Genomic DNA, 26556 nt, shown 5'->3' on the forward strand with positions numbered 1-26556 from the left:
ACAAAACTCTCTTATAATAAATATATTTAAATTAGATGTTAGAAAATGATCTTAAGCCCCGCCCTTCTGGAGATTTAATCTTGTTTTCCATAACCACACCGACGCTGCTGTGATCAAGGTTTGTCACTGCCTATCGTCAATCCAGGAAGTCTCCACCTACAAGGAACTCACTGTATAAACAAAGCGGGGCGTCATTACAGCTGGCTGGAGGAGAAGTGAAGGAATTATTACATCATTATGGACCTCACTCTCGTAACCTCCCCTTCGCTGAGATTTCAGAAGGGGGAGAACTTTATAAAGTAATAAGTTCAAAACATGGTCATGATCAGAGACTTACTCCATCTTGGAGAGGAAGACTTCAATATTTGAAACACGTGAGTGAGAGTTAGGATGTCACATTAGCTGCCATTTAAAGACAATGTTGGTCATGTAAATGAATTAAATAGTAATTAAAAGTGCTTCAAAACACATCCAATATTCGCTGACATTGTAACCCAAGAAAGCCAGCGTTCCCCCACCGATGACAGATGGGAAAAAGAAAACAATCCAGCCTTACACCCCAGCTCGGGCTCTGAGGTCTGTGGGTCAGAATCTACTTATGGTTCCTCGCACACGGCTCAGGACCAGAGGAGAGAAATCTTTTCAGGCTGTTGCTCCTAAGCTTTGGAACGATCTTCCTCTCTCTTTGCACTTGATGGATCTACTGACTCCTTCAAGAAACATCTTAAGACGTTTCTATTTATTCCTTGAATTTCTCAAACTCCTGTGTTGTTCTCAGTATTATCTTGATCTTTAAAGTATGTACTTTTTTGAGTATTGTTTTGATTGTTTAAGCGCTTTGTGACCCTGGTCTCGAAAAGCGCTATATAAATAAATATTACTTACTTACTTACTTACAATGGAGGTGAAGTTAGTGTTAACGGCGGACATAATGCTGAATTATCAAGAAGAGACAAGGAGTCAGTCAAAGTGACTAAAAAGTGAACACTAAAAGTGAAGCCAATGCCGAAATGCGAAAAGCCGAGTGTCCACTTGAGGCCGGCTTTAGGAAGACCGGAGGCCATATTATTAAATGTTAGCCACTGGATTCTTGTTTAAATGGGCGCGGTGTCATACCTGCAAACATAATTCAGCCTCTACGAATGACTATAATGTCAAGATGGCTGCTACCATAGATGAGCTTCAAATTGATATGCTGTGGCGGCAGCACTCGCAACACGTATTCACGGTGCTACGCGATATGTCGAATTTAAGACACAATTCTCAAGTGTCTTCCATTTGTGCTCCAGACACACCAGGACCAGAACTGAAAAATAAAACTGCTTTCATCCATTTTGCATTCTGAGTTGTTCACAACCTTTTAAAGTTGGGGAAAACAAAAACACTAAGTTATTCATATTAAGAAAGGCACACATTTTCAGAGACACCTTAAATTCTCACTTAAAAAAAAAATCATCATTTGAGTTATATGGAGGAGATGCAAAAGGGACAAAATTGGAGATCATTTAGACTACATAGTTAAAGACAAATAAACATAACCTTTAAAGCCATTTAAATCCCCCCCCTCTTATTACCCTGCCAATAATAAAATGTAAATATTTAAGTTAAAAGGGAGTTTTGTACAAACAGACACATACTGATGATACAATAAAGGTCCAACATCTATTTAATACACACTTAAGTGAACACATTAGGTGCCCTTTAAAATAAAAAAGATTTGGGGGATTTCTCTCAAGACGTAAAATTCCATGATGAAATGTAGCAGAGACAACATTTTGTTAAAGAATTTCACAGGTTTTTGGAATTGTAAGACTAAAAAAAAAAAGGTAAACGGCTAGAGCACTGAGGCAGAGCATACCTCTGCTAAGGAAGAAAGAAAAAAATCTATAAATTCCAGCAAGAAATAATGATAACCGCTACGCTGAGTGGTAATTGAACTCTTGGTACTTCAGTAAAATGATTTTAAACATTACAACACAGTACACAACTCTAAAAAAATGTAATATGACAAATCCTTCTTCTCAATGGAACTAAACCCCACAATTTTTATCTGTTCTCCGTCTCTATATGAACATTTCCTTAACATTTTTAATTTGAATCTTTCTCAGTGGAGGTGCTCATTATAAACTACTGGGATGTATTATAACACTGTTCTTGACTAGGAGAAGAAGTCTGGGTATGAGCTCCAGACGTGCTCTGGTGTTCCACTTCATCAATCTAAGCTCCTGTGACCCCTCACTTGGTCGCCCGAGGGATAATGTGCGTCCACTTCTCGAGTCACAAACCAAATGAAGAGGAAATGATAATCAAATATTCATTGATAATTAATTATCTTCAAGTTGTTGTCGGCCGGCTCTGGTGAGTCATCAAAACAATCAGCGGAACGAAACGGAAACCGCAGGAGGTCGACTGGAACAATCAAACCACTCCAGGTGAATGTGTGTGCTTAAAAATCCAAGCTCAGTTTAATGACTTGACTTTTATATATATATATATTTATATATATTATTCCTACAAATACATGATTTTTCAGCACTTTGAAAACACTTTCCTTTGTTATCCAAGAAAGCTAGAAATATTCTACAGTGAAAAAAAGACAAAGACAAACCTTCTTTTTTTTTTTACAAGAAAACAGAACCACATGAAAAGAACAGATCGACAAAGGAAACATCATCCTGTACAAACACTATGGGCCAATAATTTAAGAAAATAGTGTCTCTAAAACGTTCAATATTGCTTTGTACTTCCACTGACCGGCCACAGAGTGAACTGGTGCCAAAACACAAGGTGTCACTCCAGAGGTCAGGGGGTTCCAGCTGCTGCCAGAGGCATGCAGGCATCACAGAGGAGAGACAGTCATGTGGCTGTGGTGGGTTTAGCCTCCTCTGTAGTTTTGGCAGTAACGATACAAAGACAAAAGGATGGTCACATGACTACAGTACTGCACTCCTTAATTAAACCGAGGACATTTTTTAAAAATGTTTCTTGGAGTTTTTTTTTTGTTTTTTTTTCTCTCTACAGCATTATTACTAGAATATCACCGATACACTGGGTGCATCTTTTATGTGTGTGTGTGTGTGTGTGTGCTGACAAGTGTGTGTGTGATCAGTGGTCGGACTTCTCGAACGAGAAACTGGGGAGAGTCAGTAGTTTGGCGTTAGGGTTTGGCGAACCGCTTTCCTGTCCTGACCCCTCGCCCGCGCCCAGGTCGAACGAGTCCTTGGAGTCGCTGGAAGGCACCCTCCTTCTCAGGCAGGTCTCCCGGGCCGGCAGCGGGGACGGCAACGCCAACGCCGCCAGCGCCCCGAGCCCCGCCAGCCTGGGATAAACGCCCGCCTGGTGGGCCTCCAGTCCCTCGGCGGTGTCCACCGAGATGCACGGCGGGCTCATCTTCTTCTTGCGCCGCGGGGAGAGTAGCGACGTGTGGATCTGTAAACTGTCAGCCTGCGACACGAAGCCCGAGGAGGTGGACGCCGTGCTGCGCTGAGGGCTGGACTCGACCGAGGAGCACAACTCCACCGAGTGCCGCCGCGGGTCGTCCAGCCAGGAGTGGGGGCGCGGGCGGGGCAGGAGGCTGCTGCGCCCCTGCGCGTCGGCGCTGTGGTACCGCTTCAGCTGCCTCAGACAAGGACTGCGCCTCCGCTGGGAGTCCGTGAAAGTGTAGTCCTCGTTGACTATGTCGCAGCTGTCCACCTCGGAGCTCTCGGCGTCGCTGCCCGCCAACCCCGCGCAGGTGATGAGGGACACCTCCTGGTCCGCCATGGCCTCCTCCTGGTGCGGCGGGGCCGGCGGGAGCGGGACGGGCGTCCGGGGTGGCTGGGTGATGCCGGGGGGCGACGGGCCTTTCGTGGGGTCGCACGGCGTGACGGGGACCGGGTCGAGGGCGGGCTGCTGTAGACGATGGAGGGAGGAGGGGGACGGCGTCGAGGTAGAGGAAGACGAGGACGAGGGTGAGAGTCCCAGAGAGGCCACCACGTTCACAAGTCCTTCATCGCCCTCTCCTCCCTCTGAACACAGGGCCTCCCGAGAGTCAGTAGACACTGCGACCTGCAAGATGAGGCCATGAGGGGAGGTGATAAAATATTCAGGAAGGGAAGGAGGTACATGTGCAATGAGAGCGGCGGGGGGACGGTCGGATGGAGAGGAGGAAGGGTAACATAAAAAAAAATGAGAAGGGGAAGAGTTGTTAGTGTGAGGCGATGAGGACGAGAAGTTTGAGTCAAAGTTCACAGCCTGGTCAGCGGATTTCGTCCAGACTCCACGAGGCCTGACAGCAGAGGAGTGAGTGTCCGAGACTAACACACTTCATCAAACTGTCACCGAGGAGCCATTATCCAGAAACTTTCGATTCAATTTATGCCATCCTCATTCTAATTCAGTAACTTTAAAATTTGGTTTAAGCTGGGAAAAAAAAAATCATCAAACAAATGCCGGGTGACAATTGAGTGACAGCGGTGGAAGAAAATGTAATATAAAACTAGGTGAGTTGAATGAAAATAAGGGTTTTAAAGATGTGTTCGACTAAAGGTTTGTGTAGATCCTCATCTTTAGGTCATTGTATTTATAGAGTCCTTGACACAAAGCACTTTTTTATGAAGATTTTCTGTTACTTTAGCTGTATTTAAAACAGAAACAACTTTATGGATGATATAAGATCAACTCATAGTAAATATATTTTCTTATAGTTCCAATTAAAACGACAATTTAAAGGGTTAGTTCGCCAAAAAATCACATTTCACTCATTTTCCACTCACCGTCATGTCGACTACGGGTTATTTTTCATTTTGTCAGTTATAGACAAAAATGTATGTTCATTTTAATGTAATAACTTAAGCTCAGTTTTCTTCATCCAGAATGACACTTAAAAACATGCAAATACCTCCATACTGCTCGTCTAGTAAAAATAATATAGATTTACCGGAACAATTGCTTATGTCAAAGCAAAATAGAAGATGGACGTAACAGACGAGCGGTTTGTCTTTTTGGACAAAGGTGGAGGCAAAGTCAACTGAGCTCCAGCCGCTACATTAAAATGCGCAAACATTTTTGTCTATAACCCTAAAAAGAAACATATTTCTCTGAATATAATCCCAAACCCTTAGTCGACATGAGGTTGAGTAGAAAATGAGTGAAGTTTGAATTTTGGGTAAAGTATCTCTTAAAGTTCATTCTCTTGTTTCAGTTGGAAGTTGATGCAAACACGCTCATGTAGGAAATAAAGTCAACATGAGGGTGAGTAGAAAATAAAAAAATTTGGGCGAACTATCACCTTAAGCATGTTTAAAAAAGAAACCAGATTTCAATTTGTAGATTAAAATGGAAAACCTAAATCTATTTGAATTTTTCAAAGAATGAGAAACTATTCAGATTTACACACCGACATTACCAACAACATCAAATCAGCTCTGGTCCAGTTAGTAGTCCAGCACGAACCGATACGTTTGATCCTCGTACTCAAGTATTTACAACCATTGTGAGAGTCCACAGAGCCCAAGTGACATTTTGCAGGAAGCTAAGATTTCACAGTACATACTTGTGTGTGAAGTAGCTTTTTTTTTTCTAGTAAAATTGAGATTTATCTTCTTGCAGAGCAAAGCTATGTTTGTTTACATCTGGTAGAAAAATCTCTCGTCCATAACTCAGAGCTGGAATGTTTTCTTAAAGCCATTTACACAGTAAGAATAAACAAGTTAAAGATTCTTTGCATTCGCTTTTTTCTTGTCTGAGTTGTGCAATGGGTTTTAAAATGTTCACTTCAGCCAAAGTTTGATTCATTTCATCAGTTCAGCCCTAAAGAAAGTAATTTAATGGAAGATTATGGGATAAGAAAGAAGTTGTTGATGTTTGGCTGCTGTGCTGCGGTTTTGCTTTTCATTGATTTTTATTTTAAACCATTCTTTAAGTTTTGCAGAAGAAAATACTTTGCCTACATAACAAAAAATAATTCATTATTTGAGTTTAAATTTGTATTTAGTAAATGTTTTTTTCCATGAATTCTGTTTGTCCCGCGCTATTGAATGCACCATAATCAGTTCAAACGTTATTGAATGCACCACACATGTAAATCCCAACAAAATTACTTTTTCAAATTATTTAACAGCAATATTATTTCATTAACAAAATTGGGGCATTAAATCCAAATTACTCCAAATCCAAAGTTGACATTCAAGTCCAAAAAATTCCAGATATATGAGGGATAATGGAAAAACTGTGTTATAACAATAACTAAATAATAACTGAAAATAATAAAAATGTTCCACTCTACTTTTGATATAAAACGTTATTCAAATTGATTAATATAATAAAAAACATATTATTTAAACGTTCTATGTACAAATATCTTCCTGTGTGTATGTTTGTGTTGATGTAAATGTAATTGAAAGAGGAATGCTGATGGCATATAATTAGTTGCCGTTTGATGAATCATTGTAAATCTGAGTTTAAATGACCGAGGCTGTGAACTTTGAGCCACGCCAAGTGACCGTCTGACTTCTGACCTTAAACACAGTGGAGCAGCAGCTTCTTATACAAACTGATGTCAGGTTTAAAAGGCCAATAGCCAGAGGGTGACTGACGGCGAGAAGGATGTTGACTCTCCAGACGATGAACAGGCCCTTGACCTTCAAAGAGCCCCGTAGAATAGGTTGATTCACAAAACCATGTGAATAAAAAAGTTTCCTACTTCTTCATTCAGAATAAAAAGAAAAGTTAGGGGCTCTTTTCCGGTGTAATAACAGTGAACCCTTGCGGTAAGTACCAGTACTACAACAATAATAAATAACAGAAAATACATAGTGTATTTTTCTTTTTAAAAACAGTGTTGGGGAAGTCATTCTGATAAGTGCATATTATAAATTACAGGAAGTTGAGCATTACTTTTTAAAAAGTCAATTATTTGTAATTATTATACTCTTTTAATACATCATTGTATTATATTCCATACATAGTTATAGTATTGAGGTATTGATGTCTTCCTGAGGACACCATAGTTGGGAGAAATCTAACAAAACATACTTGAAGAACTAGAAGCAACATTTCATGTTAACAAAAGTTCAACTATATGCGAATTACAGACAACTACATGTATTTGAACTCTCCCCAACACTGTTTGAAAATCATGATTAAACACTATGGATGTACTTGTACACATGAACATTCCCTGAGTCAAAGGTGCATTATTGTTTTAAAGCAAAGCAAAATAAGTTTAAAAGAATGGTTAACATACTAAAACATGACTGAGAGAGAGTGTAAATAGATGTACATGTATTAAAACAATGGAACATGAAGATGCAGATTTTTTTTTGCCTTTTTAATGACTTGGTTTTTATCGTTTAGGTGCAACATGTCCATGAGGGTGAATTCAACTCAGAAACAGGAGTATCTGTGTCTGAGCAGCAGTTCTGGTGCGGCTTGAGCCTCACTCCGCTGAGGTGCAGAAGAGGAACGATGAAAAGATTAGTTTGAGTGAGAACAAGGGGAAAAGAGAAGAAAGGAAATGATTATAACATGCATCGATTGAAAAAGCCAGGAAAAGCAGTAATTATAACTAATGTGTAACTGAAAAATGACTCATCACCTTCTGCTTATTGACATCCTCATGTCATCAATTGACTTTTTCTACTGGATGTAAAATGTGTACAGATACTAATCTTAAAAGTTTTTAGATGGTAGTTGGTATTTATTAATCTATTAATTAAGTAAGTAAGTAATTTGTATTTATATAGCACTTTTCCAGACCAGGGCCACAAAGTGCTTAAACAATCAAAGCAATACTTAAAAAAATATATACTTTAAAGGTCAAGAGTAAAACTTAATAATTCGGTATGATTTATAATAATAACAAATGTTTCTGTGTTGGTAAATAAATGGATTTCATTGTTGATTTGATTCAAAATAAAATCCGTTGATGGTCATTGTCAAAGAAAAAGAGAAATAAGCATGAAAATAAATGCATCCTTGCATGTTCATATTAAGATGCACAGGATAAGAGAAATGTTTCGGGGGGGTAGGTTTTTAGTTTAAGGGTTACCTGTCGACGAAGTGTGCGACTCAGTGTGTGGATGCGTCTTGGAGGGGGGAGTCGGGGGATACACTCGGAGTCTGAATGACTGTGCGGGCTGATGGGACGGAAGAGTTCTGAGGGAACCACCAGCTGACGAGACAGATCCTCCGGCTGTGATCGCACTGAGCCGCTCGAGCCTTACAGAGGGAGGAAGAAGAAAAGAATATTAAGACTTCTTAGTTAAGATATATACTTCTCGATATCAATGTAACACATTCTATGATGTTCAATCACAAAAGCTATTGCACTAAATGATATAAAAGCTTACAGTTTCACCGGATAGTCAAAAAAACATCTTAATTGAGTCTCACATTATCCTATAATAAAAATGATTCTTCCCGCTGTAGTGGAAACTTCACATCTAGCTCAACCTTGCATTGACATAGAAATCACTGTTTTCTTCTTTTCTTTATTAGGTATGAGGACATATTTTACCTGTCACTGTTTTAACCGTCACTTCTTTGTGACCGTTTTCTTTTTTTAAAGCCGAACCCCTAAGACCATCACTTTAGCTTCGGTTTTAACAATTTATAAAGTCACTAGTTACTTCAAGTAGTAGAGGACTTGTAGCAAGACAAAGATACCAACCGACAATCTGGTCACTTAGGAATTTCTCTGCCTTTAATGTAACAGTGATGATATCACAAGCTGCAGTTATAATCATACTTTTAAAACCATTGTTTTGGTTTAGCAAATAAAAATGCGTGAGGGCCCTTTTAAACACATTTTTAATACTTACTGGTTTGACCACGAACTGTCGTGATTGGTTATCGATGTTGTACAGGTTATTGTAATTATCATTATTAATATACATATTATGATTATTGTTATTATATATTACAATGCTCACATTCTTCGCTGCGTTTTTTAATGTTGTTCTCAATTGTCGATGAGAAACTCAGAAGTCGATATTGATTTTCACAATGCTTTTTTTATCTTTTGTGTTTAAGGGTGTATTAAATTCCTTCATTTACATCATCACTGTCCAGTGGCACAACAAATTGAATTCTGTAACTACACTTCTTGTCCTAGTGCAGCTTTATCTATCAATTATGTAACTACAGAAATATCTAATCATGTAAATCATCTAGCACAACATTTATTCCTGAGATACAGCAATACATTCTGGTGGTTGTTTTAATGACATGCCTCACAGCCTCACTTCTGACAGGTGTTGTGTTTGTTACTGATGACTTGTCGTGCATAGTGATGTGTCTTTAATCTTCCAGAGAAGAGCCAGAGGCAGGTAGCATCACTGTAGTCCCAGTAGTAGACCAACAGAGTCCAGTCACACAAGTCAATCTTCTGAACATCTACCTGATTGGACTCTGTTCATATCATGGGAACCCGTTTTCTGTGCTTGGAGCTGTGCTGAGCCAGCTGGTGGGCGTCCAAAAGCCCCGACCGGCAAGAACATATAGCTGTCGTTGGGCAGGGAGTGTGTGCGTCCCACTGCAGGCTTCCTGACGATCAGCAGGTTCTCCTCCAGCGGCTCCCGGGGTTCGAGCTGCTCCGGCTGTGGAGTGAAGAGAAGGTGAATGGCTCTCGGCAAACTTCCGTCACTCTCTCATGGACACAGGCGGGTGTCATCGGCATACACGGGTAACACACGAGCACAGAGCTGTCACAGATCACTGAAACAAGTCTGGATTTTATTCTCATCTCTGTTAGTTTTTGGTCAAAATGTTCCGTGATTGTGTCAAAATCAAAATGGCACATAGGACTGATCTACAAATGTTAGGAGACAGAGGGAGACACGACACAGTAGAGGACACTTCCTAAAGACGAGTAAAGCACATTTGTATTAGGACAGGACACATCGTGAAGATCACAAAATCAAAGGAAAGACGACTTCGACCTGGCAGACGGAGGAGTCGCACTACTCTACCAGAAGGTGGAATGAGAAAGAGACACACGGTTAGATTCACAAGGTCTTCAAGATCCACTTGTCCTCCTTCCACATATTTCATCACCGATCGATCTGGTGTCACATGCTGTCTGGAGCTTTGAGACAACACGAGGCTAATAATAAGAACATTGATCAGCCGGGCTTATTGACCCGGCCGAGGTGATGCTTCCAGTGGAGACAATGTGAGCACTGAGATGTTGCCAATAATGAGATTAGAAGCTGTCATCTAGATGACATTGAAGCCATTATCGTTTGATAGTCAGTCAGAAGCTGGAGGGAGGGCAAGTGACTTGGAAAGACCATGGGAAGGGATCACCACCACAGAGACCGGCAGAGAGGAAAAGGGAGAGTCGATATGAAGAAATAGAGAAACTGCCAATACATTGCATTCCAGACTGGATAGAAAGAGGGAGTTAAAATCATCAGGGCCCGAATCTTCAGTCAGAGCTAGAGACCCGGATGTCTCGGAGGCCAGAGACAAGGCTTCCATCTCCGCTAGAGGAATCTGGGCAGGAAGAGACAACGGCTTGTCAGCAGAAAGGAGACAACGCACATGTATTGCAACACAGATATATGAGAAGGTCTAGCACGAACAGACTAATAAATCTATCCATCCATGATAAATTAGTGTTAACTGTTCTGCTGACAGTTGAAGGGCAAGGTTCCTGACTGTGTTGGACGGTTGGCAGCAATTTGCAAATCATCAAAGCCCAAATTACACGCTGGATTTTCTGTAGACCAGCGTCAACTTGTTGCCCAGTTCTACATGATAATATTGACCCTTGTACCTTCTGTTCATAGCCTGGGAAATTATCCAAATAACTGACACCCCTGTATTTCCAGAGGACCGTCACGTCCTCAGACTTATATGTTCTTTAATGGTTTAGTAAATATACATTTGTTAGTGCCTTTGACCTTGACCTTGTTATATTTTGGCTCTCAGTGAGATTGAGTTTGTCACCACTTATTTGAAAAATATCAACAATACATTTGTAAACTTAGGATAATGTGAGGATTTCCAAACTTTTTTTCCAAACTTTTCTGCTGACAGAACGGAATTGAATTAAAAATGCATCTCAAGCCTTCTGGACTTCAAGAAGGCTAATCTTATATTCTGAAATCAACTCACAGGCCGTGTCAAGAGATCAATAGCATATAGATTGAAACGTTACACTGGCAACCTTTTTAGAAAATGCGATTTGACAGATCGAAAACTCCTACTGAAGTGATGAAATAAAATTCTCAGTCACAGCAATGCTTAGGAGACACTGTCATGCATATTATTTTTAAACCTTCTAAATCAGTTTCAATGAAATCTTTCATTATGAAACCACGGATGACACATATGAGAAACCATGACATCAAACAACACAATTGTTAAATAATTTGAATGTTCTTAACGAGCATCCAACAAAGGATTATGTCGATGAGAAGAAATGGTTGAGACAACAGCACCGTTTTGTAAGTAAAAATAATGTCTTTTCAGGGATTTAGTAATTGTTGAATTCAGTTTGTGGATGTGTAATACTTGACAGCAAAGTTAATGGAGGCCGTTAAATTAAGATCAATTGTTCAGACAATTGTTGATATTTTTTCCACAGCACGTATGTATATGTGTACTGGAAATCTAATTTCCCGAAGGAGATCTCTGGAGGGATTAATGAAGTGAATCCGATCTAATCTAATCTAACAATGTATATGTCTATGTGACAAGACAAGAACAAATGTTAGTCTTTAAAATATCCTTTGATTGATTGATATATTGTTAGCACTCTGGAAATGAATAAAAACTAAAATGCATTTAGAAAATGATTCTAAAAAATGTACAATAAGTTAATGCAGATTGATGTTAAAATGATAAAAATAATTAAATAATAATAGAACATACTAATATAAGTATTGGATACAACTTATTTCAATAACCATGTTGGTCTTTAAACAAACAAGTTAAGTTAACAAGCAGGTTTGCTTGATGGATCTACTGACTCCTTTCAGAAACATCTTAAGACATTTCTATTTGTTCAGGCTTTTCCTTGATTTTCTGGAACTCTGTTGTTTTATCAGTTTTATCTTGATCTTTAAAGTATATACGTTATTGAATATTGTTTTTATTGTTTAAGCGCTTTGTGACCCTGGTCTGGAAAAGCGCTATATAAATAAAATCACTTACTTACTTACTTACATTTTGCTAAAGATGTACTTATTATTTATATTTATAAAAAAATAAACTTTTGCAATATTGTGTATAATTTTGTGTGAGCCTTCTCAGTTTTGAAAAAAAAAAAGAAAAGGATAACAGTGAAATGGAAGACTTATCAAAGGCTTTACAGTTTGTATTGACCTTCTTATCACAGCTGTGCTTGCGGGGTCTGGGGGGCAGCGCATAGAAGTGGCAGATAGAGTCAGACAGGTTGTCCATCAAATTCAACTCCCCCTCCATTGAGCCCTGGATGACCAGGGATACCGAGTCAAACAGCGCTCTCCTCTGGACAAACTGGGGTAATGCAAAGAGGGAGGAAAAGACAGCAGAACGTGAAAGAAACTTTGAAGAAAAATGTTGAAAATAAAGATGTTACAGTCATAAATGTAAAGGGAATGGGTCTAAATGAAACACAGGACGATAACACACAAGTTAAATAAATACATGGTCATAAACAAATACATAAAACAGGTGATTAAAATAGCAGAAAAACAAACAATAAAACCAAATTACTCATAAATGTTTAAGATATATCTAAAATCACATCCAATTCTATTATTTTATAATCGCATGAACTATCATTCATGAGCACAAGGGGGCAGTATAACACCACCCTGGTTGATATAGCCATAAAGGGTGATAACAACTTCAGAGCTTCAGGGGAAGACAGATAACAATAACGACGACAAGACTTCCATTTCCTATCCCTGAAAATCCCCCTCTTTCTGCAAATAGCTGGTAAAGTGAACTGAGCTCCAACTTTCCCATGCCACGGTGACCTATCTCCAACTGGCACGTCCAGACAGGGAGCAGCTGGACAGCACACACACTCGGACACACACATACTTGGGTACATATGGGTCAGAAAACATGTGCAGTTTACTCTCTTTATGAATTATTGTATATTGCAATTTGCTCAAATGCTTTTTGACTGCTTCATAAACATACAATATTAGAATTGTATAAGTTGATTTAACTTATATTGATTGAAATAAAACCTTCTGAAAAAAAAAAGTATTTCTTTTTTAAAGTCTGTCGATGTTTTGTCAAACACAAGTGTGTCTAAAAGTCTCACCTCTCGCTGCAGCTCTGGGTACGAAGGTGGCTCTTCCGTTATATTTACAGAGTCTCTGGGTATGTCAGCAGCAGGCGTGTCTGCCGGTGGACTCCCTCCCTGCTCCTTGTCTCCTCCTCCAGTGCTTCTGCACGGGGAACCCCCCGAGCTCGACCTGTCCACGGCGAGGGCTAGAGGGTTGAGCTGGGGCGACCTCGCCCCCCTCTCGGTCTCCGCCTGCAGCTCGGCCTGCAGCTCGGCCTCCAGCTCGGCCTCCTCTTTGGCCTCCTTGTTGCTCTCCTCCAGGTGCTTCATCAGGACGGCGATGACCACGTTGACCAGGACGAACTGAGCGGTCAGGACGAAGGAGACGAAGTAGATGGGCGAGACAACGGTGTTGTAGCAGGTGGTGGTGGTTTCTTGGGCACAGTCCCTCAGCGTGTCCTGGAAGAACCAGGAAATATAACTACCATGACAAAAACAATAAAAACTGCAGTAGCTTTTCCATGATTAACTTTTTGGTATCACTTAATAAAAAGCGACACGTGGCATCGTTTTCTCTACGTATTTAATTTGAATTAATTTGCTGCTATTTCTATAACCTTTGCAGAATTTTTTTAGTTATTGATGAAATGTATATTATATTTGATTAAATCAATCAATCAATAAATACCCTAGTCAGTTGGGATAGACGATAAAACCTGATTTGAAAATATGCAGAAGAAAATGCCAAATTGTATTAAACATAAATAGAGATAATATGAAAATAATTAATAAAGTAGTTTCATTTTCCACCACTTTTCTCAACAAGTTCTACAGTTCTGGAGTTCATCCCAGCTATATGGGGTTCGATATATATATATACTGTATATACATATACAACAAAAAATGTTTATGTAAAAAATTGTATTATATTTGATTTTGTCTTTTCCTTTCTTGTTGTCAACTTATGTGAAACTCCAACTTTCCTGACTCACTCACAAGTCTTTCTCTCAAGGATTGCAGAGACCATGTTTTGAACTTATTCCTTAATAAAGTTCCTCCCAATTTCAGCGAACGAGAGGTTATGAGAGCTGAGTCCATTAAGATGTAATAATGGCATCACTCCTCCTCCAGCTGTAATCACACTCTGCTTTGTTTATACAACGAGTCCCTTGGAGGTGAAGACTTCTGGGATTGATGACGGGTAGAGATGGACCTCGATGTTTGACCGATCACAGCAGAGTGGGTCTGATTATGGTAAACAAGAACCAAGATCATTTCAAAAGACTCTTGAATGAAGACATTAGTTTCCATTTGAATGATTGAAAATTGAATTAGTGTATTATAGGAAAATAATTGATCACCCAACGTTGGTCATTATTGCTTATATTGTGTGTTATATTATTAAATGGATATGTTGTGTTTACAACACTGGCAATATAAGTTTATGATTTAAATTCCAATATATATGATGTAAAGGGCCTCGTAATAATAATAATAATAATTTTTAGCTCCTTATTGCTGTGAAATGCATTATTTATGACATTTAAAAAAATCTCTTATAAAATCCTTTTTTTTTAACAATAGCTGGACATCTTGCTTGTATTGATTTTTCTCTCAAACCAAAAAAACAAACCAAGCAGTAGAAGCTGTATTTACATCATCCAAATGTCAACCCAACGAGGCTCATTATTTTACCTTCATTATACCATTCCAGTTGTCCCCAGTGGAAACTCGGAAAAGGAGGAGAAATGCCATCCCAAAGTTTTTAAAAGTGGCGTACCGACCAAGACCTTCGCATGGATGGAGCTCATCGCAAACTGCAAGAGATGAAATAAAATAACATTTCACTCACAGAAAAACAACTTTCATTGTTCACTTTTTTCATTAAGGGTTTAGTATCATTTTTTTTTAATGTTTTGATTTGATGAATAACTTCAACATCAGGGACAGGATCTATGTGTTAAAAAGTAGTACACAAAACACATTTTATAGACGAATCCAACGACCAATAGTTTCCTCATAACTCATACTAAAGTGATGATTCTGTATTTTAGGGCTGGTCTCTGTCATCAGTCTTCATTTCACGATGCAATTCAATATCCACTCCTGGTTCAGACGGATCAATGTGGCATTCAAAGGATTCAGCAGAAGAATTACTACTGGAGCGATTACATTCGTAAGTGTCTCATATCTCTGATGACCGGGGTCTTACTTAAGTCACCGAAAAGCTCCACGCCCAGCGCTGCGAAGATAAAGAAGAGCAGCATGAAGAGAAGTCCCAGATTTCCCACCTGAAGAAGAGGAAACAGGAAGAGAGCAGGATTAGTTGCAGCCGAGCAAACACCGTCAAAAAATAAACCGGCAAGACTGAGAATAACAAACAACTTATTCCGGCGAGAAAAACACGTTGAGAGTTAAAAATGTAAAAGTCAGTCGAAGGAGAAAAGTAGAAGTATAAGCCGTGAAAAGTTCAACCACTTAAAAAATCCCAGAATACTTTTGGAACATTCGCAGGTTTATGAAATATTTAAGAGTGTGGTGAAATGCATCATTGTCTTCATGTTGATGGAAAACATCCAACTTGAAAATCTATACTTTAGGAGTCAGATAAGTTGAAGTTTTTGGGATCAGTCATTTGGAATGGACGGACAAACAGAGAGATAAAAGAGAGAGGGCAGAAAATAGAAAACAGTTGGAAAAGACTTGCATTGAAGAAGCAGCTAAAACTCCTCCAAAAAGCAAGGATGAGACCAAATTAGGAATTCAATCAAGTTAAGAACTGACAAGTCATTTAACAAATTAAATTAAATCTAAAGAACAAAAGGAAATTCAACAGCGTTACTACAAATCTCCCTTAAATGCTATATTTTAATGTATTATATAAAATGTGTTACATATACCAATTCCAATACATTTTCCAGTTTGGTATTCTTAAGTAAGTAACTAAGTAAGTAAGTAAGTAATGGTTATTTGTAAAGCACCTTTTAGAACAGGGTCACTAAGCGCTTTAACAATCAAAAACAATACACAGTTAAAATATATATACTGTAAAAGGTCAAGACACATAAGACAAACACAGGAGTCCCAGAAAATCAGGGAAAAGCCTGCACAAATAAAAATGTCTTAAGATGTTTCTTGAAGGAGTCAATAGATCCATCAAACACAGAGGGAGAGGAAGATTGTTCCAAAGCTTAGCTTAGCTGTCTCGCCTGCAGTTAATACAAAACTCTACAGCAAGAATTCTGACCTGCTCCAGTAGAAGAACTCACATTTCCCTGATCCTTAAAACTCAGTTTTTTCAGGATCAATTTTAAAATTCTGGTTCTAACTTTCAGATCTATTCATGGTCAGGCTCCTCCTTACATCACTGATCTGATCCAGCCTTACACCCCAGCTTGGGCTCTTAGGTCTGTGGATCAGAATCTACTGATGGTTCCTGAACACGGTTCAGGACCAGAGGAGAGAAATCCTTCTAGGCTACTTAGAATTGTTTACATTAATGTGTACAAAATATTAAAATCAAATAACCATTCATTGTTAAATAAACAATCAGACATGCTAACAAAAAAATAAACATATACATCTTATTTTTTAGTTTAATTAAATAATCAAAATCACATTATTTTTCTAAATTCCTACTCATTATTTTAGTTATTAATTAATTAATTACATTTTTAAATATATAATATTATTACTTCAGTTATTATTATCATTACAATAATATTTTGTGTGACAGACTTATTTTGACTTTTTTTTCATTTAACGTTAATGGTTCTTTAAGATGCGTTTGACATAAACATCATTTCACTTGATCAGCTGTTTGGTGTTTATTAATCGTCTTCATATTTGTAACTCACGCTTCTATTCTAACCACAAAGCTGTCAAACATTTTAATGCAGAGATTCTGCAGATGTCGGCCCCAATTAGCGTGATCCAGTTCGCAAATATGAGGGCATGTTAATTATCAACAGTTTTGACAAGCTGTGAGAACTTTAGCCTGAAACGACGTCTCTTTCTTTTATTCAATCTCAGAGACAGCAGGCTGTCAAAATACAGGCTGAACAACATGACACAGCTCAAACATTTTAAAAAATTCTCCTAATTCACCATCAACGCCTCCTTCAAATCCACCCACACATGTTCTGAGCAAACTAACTTTTAGTTTTTTTTTAGTTTTTTTTTTAATCGCTGCAGGAAGCTCAGAGGGAAGCGCTAGATCCAGGAAAAGAAGCGAGCAAAAACACATTAATTGGTTTGTAGTATTTGTGCAAACTTGGCTGACATGCAACTAAGAAACTCAGCATGTACCTGTGGCAGGGCTTGCATGACTGTATCCAGCAGCGCTCGCATCCCCACCGCCATTTTCAAGAGCTTCAAGACTAACAAGGAAGAAAGAAAGGATTTGTATCACTTTATTAACTTAAACAGTTTTTATTAATGCTGAATCATTTACTAATTTCTCTAAAATTTAATGTAAAATATTGCTTTTTAATCACCGTCCTCACACTGGTAATAAATGACATACAAAATAAAGTAAGTTTCGTTCCTCAGTTCTGCTGAATGCACTTGTACACCAGGTGGCACATAACTAGAATGAAACATAAATATTTTTTATATGTTTACAACCCATTGGAGGCTTTCCACACTGTAGATCACTGTATTTTTATAGAGTCTAAAATTGTGTGTTCCATAAAGTCTGTTTTTCGCCCTTGTGTTGGAGTTTTAAATGCAGCTGGAGAATTTTTGATGGTCCACATCTGTACATTAATATATAACGCAAAACAAATAAACTGAAATGAACAAGCCTTTGTCCAGTTTCCCAAAAAACCCAGTGCCAGGAATATTGTTCTTGTTATTGATTATGGATCCTCAAATCACTCATTTAACAGAAAAATAATAAAAGGACCAAAATAGTTTATCATAATGTACTTAATCAAACCCATGCTCACCCACACCTTTATTTATCCACTAGTGATGAAGCTTCAAGATACACTTTCATGTGATGTTTAAAAAAAAAAAAAGAAAAACTATTTAAAGAAATACATCAGAGAGTGCCATCTGGTGGACTATAAAAGTAAGGATTATGCATCATGAAGCTTCATCAAACAATCACCTCAAAAAAACTTGTAAATACCTAAAGACCTAATATCTCTCATGTCCACCATTGTATTTACTCTTTACTGTTTGGACCTGACTTTCTATTAAATCAAAGACATATTGACACATATGCAGCTTCTAACTGGGAAAATTCTTAACAAATGTGAGGTTCAAATCAAAAATATTTTGCTGTTGAGAGTCGGATTCTGCAGAATGTTAAATTGAGTTGATTCTTTGAGTCTTGAATAGTAACGTCCTTTTAAAGGTCAACTAATGTGTTGATTTAAGTATGTCTTAAATAGATGTTGGACTCTATTGTATCATCAGTATGTGTCTGTTTGTACAAAACTCTCTTTTCATTGAAAGATTTACATTAAAAAATGTGCTTAAGTCACGCCCATTGACAACATTTCATTTTTCTGGAGATTAAATCTTGTTAACCATCCCCACACTCACACTAATTTGATTGGTCTAACTTTGAGGTTTATCACCAAGCGTCATCAATTCAGGTTGTCTTCACCTCCAATTGTTGTATAAACATATATACACATAAATACGATTACAGCTGGCTGGAGGAGGAGTGAAAACTGTTATTACGTCATAATGGACTATGCTCTCGTAACCTATTGTTCGCCGAGGAGAGTTGGGTTTTCACGTTAGTTTACCAGAACCAACTCATGCATATACTGTATGTCCTGATTGAATGTTCTTTAATGCTCTATTTAGACTCTTATTACAGTTTTGTTTGCATAAAATGTAACTTTGAATGCAAATCTAACATCTCTAGATAGAGCATCAATCTTTATGTTACTACAATGGAATACAAATTTAATTTGTCTCCACTACACACATCGTTATCACATTCAAACTGCACACATGAGCCCAAAAGTTTCTCTCCCTCCTCCTCATTCCATCTCTCTTTCAGGAACTCTATCTGGCGCTCACAGACTGTAATTCGACGGCCATTAGTCTTCTCCTCTCATTGACTACTTTTTGACTCTTTCATCATCAGCAGCTCTTTTCCCATAGTCCTCGCCACCGGATGGTAATCTATTTCCAGGTCAGATGTTATTAATCACCCTCTTTCTTTGCTCATTTATTTCCTCAATACATCTTTCCATTGTACTGATACATTCCTTTAGTGCTCTGATGTATCATGAAACTGACAAAACATCTATGTTATTTATTCATATGGTAAATTATCTTGAGGTGTGCATGGCATAGTCTTGGAAGTTAAGAGAAAGTTTGACACCTTAAGTTTAGCAGAAGATGTATATTTAAAATTTTGAATGACTGATACATTTAGATTGTTTAGTATATCAATATTTTTAGAAAGAAAAAATGTAATAAAGAATGCTCTGTTTACCAAATAATTATAACCAAATCTATGAAAAATAAACTGTAAATTCACCAGGAGAAAAATCTTAAAAAGCTTAAATGACCATGAAAAATCCTAAAAAATGTAACTGAAAGTGTAGATTTTCTATTTTCTGATAAAGAGATAATAACTACGTATATTTCCTCTTCTTCCAGAACAGCTTCATTCATATTTGGAAAATCGTCGAGGATATTTTTTTTATATTTGAACATGTACTTTTTAACCTCTTTTTGGTCTATTCGACGATGAACACTTTTAAACAAATAATTACGAAAATATTATTTAAATTACTTTTTTCTATTATTTTGATTTTATTATACATTTATATATTTTATTACTTTAAACATTATAAAATAAAGAAGTTTGTGGTCTCTCCAAAAAGGTCAAGAAAAAATATTGTGTAAAGGTCAACTAATGTAAAAACCCGACTCACATATGTTTCAAATGTTGAAGTCTTCCTCTCCAAGATGCAGTAAGTCTCTCATCATGACAATGTTTTAAACGTATTACTTTATAAAGTTCTCCCCCGTCTGGAATCTCAGCGAACAAAAGGTTACAAGAGCAGAGTCCATTTTGATGTAATAATGGCTTCACTCCTCCTCCAGCTGTAATCACGCTCCACTTTGTTTATACAACAAGTCCCTTGGAGGTGCAGACCTCCGGGATTAATGATGTGTGGTGACAAACTTCGATTATTGACTTATAACAGGAAGAAGATAAAGATAAAGAAGATTTCACCTCTAGAACGAAAAATATTTTCAGTGGGCGGGGCTTAAGCACATTTTCTAATGTAACTATTTGAATGAAAAGAGAGTTTTGTACAAACAGACACATACTGATGATACAATAAAGGTCCAAGATCTATTTAAGACACAATTTTATAAACACATTAGTTCATAATTTTAACAACAACAATAATACTATAACCAACAAACATTGGGGTCTCAAATTTGTGTGTTTGTGTTCATGGTAGGTGTGTGTGTACCTCGTGCAATCCTCAATACTCTCATGATGCGAATGATGGTGGGGTTGATGGGCAGTGAAGCGTTGACCTCGATCTCCTCCAGAGTGATGCCCATGATGGACAGCAGCACAATGGCCAGATCCAGCTGGTTCCACCTACACACACACACACAAACACACACAAGCACACAACCATACACTCAGATCAGTGAAACCTCCAACGAGCTGGAGAAAATCATTAGACTCTCCTTCATGACTCATTTGATTTGTGCAAAATAAAAGTGATGGAGGATCTGATGACCTGATTCTCACCCAGACTCTGAAAACTGTTTATTCGTTGTCGGATGTGCTATTAAAAATGAAAACATTCATGACCTGGCAAACTTTCATGACACAGCAAAATTATTATGCAAGTTTGTTTACTAGCACGTCGACTTTTATCGCCTGAATCATCAGTTTCTTTCAGCAAATGAAAGAGAGTCACAACCTTAGAACACATTTGATCTAATAGAACAATCCTTTCATCATATTGTCAACAGGAAAGTTAGTAACTTAATAAGTGTGTATCAGACTTATTGTGGTCAGTTCCAAAGAGGTTTTTCAACCATAATGTGCTTGTAGATAAAGTTACATTTCAAAATTTGAAGGTCATAGTTGGACGCAAAAATATGTTTTTAAACATGACAGGCATGATTATCATAAACACTTAAATCATCTGTAAAACCTCTGTAGTTATAACAATGTTTCCTTTTTTGGGGTTCGATATGTAGCCCCTAAATAGTCACTTTCATGCTTTACTTTCTTATAATGTAAGAGCCAATAAGGGGCAACTTTTGTGGATGACACTTATCTTTATAATTGAGTTTGATGAGATTCCGTTTTTGACTTCTATAGATAGTGATGGGAAGTTTGAAGCTTCATGAAGATTCATGTTTCAATGATGTCTCAACAGAATTTTCATTAAAATCAATGATTTTTTTTCTCAGGGACCACATTTCAAACAGTGTGTGTTTTAAGGGACCATCAAGCAAAAATAAACAAGGCAAAAAGTATAAAAGCATTTTTATTACACGACAAAGCTTTTTTTTTATTCCCAAATATATATCATATTTTATATTTACTTTAATCCTCTTTAGTGAATCACACACAGCTTGGAAGTCCATACAGGTTTAATGTTGCAAATTGATATGATGCTAGTACAACTTAACCCAACTGGTTAGCAAGTTTAAAGGCGTCGATGCCAGATGTAGCTAATGGCAACTTTGATTTAAAAGAAAAATATTGTTTGGGATTTGGCCTATTTTTATGATGTGTTTGTGTACTTAGCAACAAAACAAATAGAAATACTAGTATTTTAATTCAATCTTTTTAGGTTTTGGCATATTTTGTTTCTTTACCAAAGAGTTTATATTAGCTGAAATACTGATTATGCTAAACGTAGTTATGCTTCTCTGACTCATTGCCTTCACTCCCTATGTGGAGCTACTCTAAGGTAAATATTAAAAAAAACATTTAATAGTGAAGCAAAAGTATAAAGTCACACAACATTATCAAGCTAAATATGTAAAAAATACAATTATATTGTATTTTATACCACTACATTTTCTGGGGGTCAATAAACACTGACAACAATGACAAAATAAAGAAACAAACTACTAAAACATAAACCCTATAGTCGTATTTAGACACTAGTATGCGCGTATTAGTCGTATTAGACACACTTCGACCTCAGGGCCACACAAATACAGTCAAGGGACAATGGGGCCGCACAATGACCAGGTATGATTGAGATTCTAGGGCCACTACTCAGGATGGGGTTGAAAAAAAACCTGGATAAAGAGGGAATTTAGAGATAGTCAGGCCCACGTTTTACAGTCAAAGGTCACAGTGACGGTGATATATACAGTCATTGAAATAAATGATAATAGAAGTCTTGTGTCTTTGAATGTCTGATACAACTAAAGGTATAGATTTTTTTTTGTACCGATATAATGAAGAAAAATACACCATAAGAGTTTAATTTGAGAACTGATATCTATTGTCCATGTTTTCTTGAGAATAACCACTTAAGTTCTCCTTTAGTTTTCCTCTCCATCTGTTACTCACATGAGTTACTACATAATTAATGTCCATTGATTGTAGGAAACAAAGCTGCTCTATTGTTGCTGATTAAAGACTAAAAAAAAGATAGAATGGGTTTCTCCAAACATCAAAAGTAAAAGTATTTTAACATTCAAATGGATCAACTGTTGCGGTGAGTGTGTGCACTTCCCAAAAAAAGTATGAAGTAACGTTCTCTGGCAAACAAAATGGACACGGTGGAGCCATTGGTGGTCATTTCTGGCCCGACAAGCTACTGCTAAGATTTGTGTGTTTGTGAGTGAATTCCTGATAGTGTGATGTGAGGCGTTATTGTGTGGTTTCGACGAGGAAAGCCAAAGATTTCAAAGCAATGAAATCATCTGAGGCTGTGTGCTTTTTTTTACGAGTCTTTAATGAGACTGTTTGTATTCATGCAGGCTTCACTCAAAAGCGTCCACTTGAGGACTTTATAAAAACCTTAATTTCATTCCTCTGAAAGCTGCCTCAGCTTTTCCACGAGACTGCTGTGTTTCTAGGAGTGGTAAATCCTGTTAATCTTAGCAGATACAGGCACATTTTCAGGCTGATATGACTTGACTCGAGATCTGAATTCAGATTACCGTGTCGTTTTTTTCTACTCACTTGTCTTTGAAAAAGCGTCGGAAGCCAAAAGCCACAAGCTTGAAGACGGTCTCCAAAACAAAAATGAGAGTGAAGACGTAGTTACATATCTTAAGCGCTTCGTCCAATTCCTGTGAACAAGAACAGAAAGAAAAGTTGTCAAACTCTAAATAACATTTGGATGATGTGTCAACACTGCCGCACAACATCAATTATCATCAGTATCAATTTTCCAACCATTCATTTTAAGCTTTTTTTTTAACCTGTGAAAATATATAGCAAAACTATATAACCTTCTAATTGAAACTTTTCTTTGATGCAACTTTACATGTTATTTCATTTGTGTTTTTGTTTGTTTAGGTTAATGCGGTAGTTAATACTTTCATACAGAAATTATACTGATAACAACCAAGATGTCTTTGGCTAAGTTGCCTCCTTAGTTAGCTTCTTGCTAACTTTCTCATATGTTTTTTATACTTTTCAATCTCATTTTCTTTTTTTGACTCAAATGTAATGACCAAACACACAATGTTACTGTCAACTAACAGCAACGACAACATACTTTTTGTCGAAAATGGTGCCGTTCGAATGAACATATTTTCAACAAACCAGGTACTTTAAACATTTATTTACATTTAAACAACACAACTAATGCAACATATAAAATCGACTTGTTCATTGTTGCCCTTAGTTACTATCCAATTTCCTTTTTAATATACTTAATAGTGTATTTTTTCAGGTATTTTTCTTAACATTGTTCCTTGTTTTGGCCTTTTAAAGTATATATTTTAACTGTGTATTGTCTTTGATTGTTAGAGCTCTTTGTGACGTTGGTCTAGAAAGGCGCTTTACAAATAACCTTTACTTACTTTCTTACTTACTTTCTTCTGGTCTTATTTTTTTGTCTCAAGCTTCTGACTTGTGTTTTTTGTTTTTCTAGTTTCAGTAGATCTTGCTAGACCTGTAGTCAAGAACGAGACACTAACAACACCAAAGCCTCTCTAGACAAAGTCAAGACCAATACAACAAATAGACAAGAGAACAACCAAGTCCCAGGACCAACACACCGGTCTGAAGATCTACATTACTTAATTTTATTTCTTTGTAAATAAATGAATATCAACATCTGACCCAAACCGACTCCCCAAGCAACCCTATCGAAATCTTACCTTGGGCTGCTGGTAGTGCTCCATGGACATGGTGATGACGTTGAGGCCAATGACGATGGTGATGAACAGATCCAAGTAGTGGCTGGTGCACATCTTGTGGATGAGGAGACGAGTGGGGGAGTAATCGGAGTAGTACGGTTTACTCTGAGCTTCTGTTGGAAGGGGGGGATTGGCGGGGGGGGTGGGGTGGGGTTTGAGGTGTGTGGAGTGGGGTTGAGGGAGACGAAAGGGGGGTGGGGGTGGAGTTCATAAAGTGAGATAGGGGGAAATGCGAAAGGAAAACCTCACAAATTGTCGAGATTGGAGTCACCAAAGCAGATGCATCCGAGAAACGAGTGATTGATATACATTTGAGACAAGAAATAACATCAAGTTGTACATATATATATACATACTGTATATATATATACATACTATTTTGTTTGAGGATTCATTTTTACATGGGAGGAAGCTTCTCTCCACATTCATACATCAGTGAGGAAGCAGATCTAGGCCGAGGAAGGGTGGAAGTAACAAACTAAAATATTCACTATAAGTTCTCAGTGTTTTGGGGAGACTTCCTCCCCTATGTCAAACGACCTCTGGTAAGCAGCTGCAACTGAAGTGTCTGAAAGATTCCCAACAATACGCACGGCTGTACCAAGTGGGTAACCTAAAATTCACACTCATACATCAGAAACAAAGTCGCTGACTAAGCGGAAGCGCCAACCTGGGCTGGGTTTTAAATATAGCTGTGAAATATATATTTTTGCTTGGATTCATCTGTAGAGACAACAGGTGCATAGAGGCTGTTGCTGCGGAGCAACAATCGCTGCTGAAACAGTTTTTGTGTGTCTTTTTCTTCAAAAATACATTTCAGGCTATGGCTGATTGATTTCAAACATCACAATTTATTAGAATACAACTTAATCATTACTACTATATATGTCTTAATCAAATATTTTTGGTGAAATAATATTTAAATAAATAGAAAATTTCTTTAGATAAATCATGAAAATGCATGTGCCAACAGTGGATTTAAAGATAATTGATAGTTAAACAGTGAGAGTCTTTGACAGGGGTTTGGATTTTCTAAAGTGCCACCAAGTAAATGGGGCTGGCTCACTTTTTTGGGTCATCTTGTTTGAGAAGCAATTTTTCATTTACTGATGTGGCCAAAAAGAGACGCACTCTTGAATACATTTGGAACAAAAACAGGGAAAAGGGCAGCCAATTTTTTTTTTGAATTTCAAATGGAATTCATTAGAGCTTGATAGAAGTTTTGGCTGCTGCTTTTTCTAGCAAGAAGCTCTTCTTTTTTTGCTTTCATTGCCTCTAGACAATCCACCACAAAGGCTTGCTGAGGAGACAGTGATGAAGAACGTGGTGTAACCAGCTGCTATTGAATTGGGGTCACTTATTGTAGCAACAGCTGCTTCATTCACTGGGAATTCTTAACATCGTCCTCCATCATCTTTAGGTGTGCAGATGTTATATCTACGCGGAAGTTTGCAGGTGCAGTAAGATATCTGCACCAGATAAAAGTAGCTAAACTTTGTCTTTTTACTACTTTTTATTATTATTGCTAGCAAACATGGTTTATTATTTGTACTGGAAATAATTAAGATAAACTATTATATTAGATTATTTTTCTGCAAAACAATTAACTAGCATCATTATTCAATAATCTGGCTACAGCAGGAGGCCGTCAACACTGAGTCTGGTTCTGCTCAGGATTCTGACTTCTAAAAGGAAGTTTTTCCTCACCACTGTGACACGGTAGTTCAGTCATTTTTGCTTCACTTTGATCTGTTTTTCTTTACTTCAATATAGTCTTACTTAAACTGTAAAGTGTCTTGAAATAGCACTCTTATATATTTTTTAATTCAATAATGGATGATCGTAAGACTACGGGATGGTGGGATAATTATTTTTTTCTGCCACAATAGCACTATATATCCTATACAAGAGGGAATACATTTGGTCCAGAGGTCAAATGAGACTAGAATAGTTTCTCCATTATCAAGTTAGATTTTAACTTCTATTGACATCCTGCC

General features: G+C 37.5%; 1 protein-coding gene across 13 annotated transcripts in view; it reads right to left on the reverse strand.

The window, feature by feature from the left end:
* Window positions 1–2433: 2433 nt before the first annotated feature.
* cacna1g (calcium channel, voltage-dependent, T type, alpha 1G subunit) overlaps window positions 2434–26556 on the reverse strand; it is a 192043-nt gene continuing 167920 nt past the window's right edge. For 5 of the 13 annotated variants that reach the window (XM_087784348.1, XM_087784342.1, XM_087784340.1 and 2 more), the window contains 12 exons: window positions 24521–24672; window positions 23373–23482; window positions 20671–20804; window positions 17519–17589; window positions 15423–15501; window positions 14906–15027; window positions 13247–13669; window positions 12313–12465; window positions 10354–10476; window positions 9380–9578; window positions 8030–8199; window positions 2434–4047 (listed from right to left, as the gene is read on the reverse strand). In XM_087784348.1, coding sequence (XP_087640474.1) covers window positions 3106–4047; window positions 8030–8199; window positions 9380–9578; window positions 10354–10476; window positions 12313–12465; window positions 13247–13669; window positions 14906–15027; window positions 15423–15501; window positions 17519–17589; window positions 20671–20804; window positions 23373–23482; window positions 24521–24672 — 2678 coding nt within the window. In that variant the 3' untranslated portion in view covers window positions 2434–3105. Of the gene's footprint in view, window positions 4048–6996; window positions 7426–8029; window positions 8200–9379; window positions 9579–10353; window positions 10477–12312; window positions 12466–13246; window positions 13670–14905; window positions 15028–15422; window positions 15502–17518; window positions 17590–20670; window positions 20805–23372; window positions 23483–24520; window positions 24673–26556 lie in introns of those variants that run through there. The other 8 variants (XM_087784341.1, XM_087784337.1, XM_087784339.1 and 5 more) reach the window with 5 other exon arrangements.

Source organism: Callionymus lyra, chromosome 2 (genome assembly GCF_982586985.1).
Source record: "Callionymus lyra chromosome 2, fCalLyr1.hap1.1, whole genome shotgun sequence".
NCBI classification, from domain to species: Eukaryota; Metazoa; Chordata; class Actinopteri; order Syngnathiformes; family Callionymidae; genus Callionymus; species Callionymus lyra.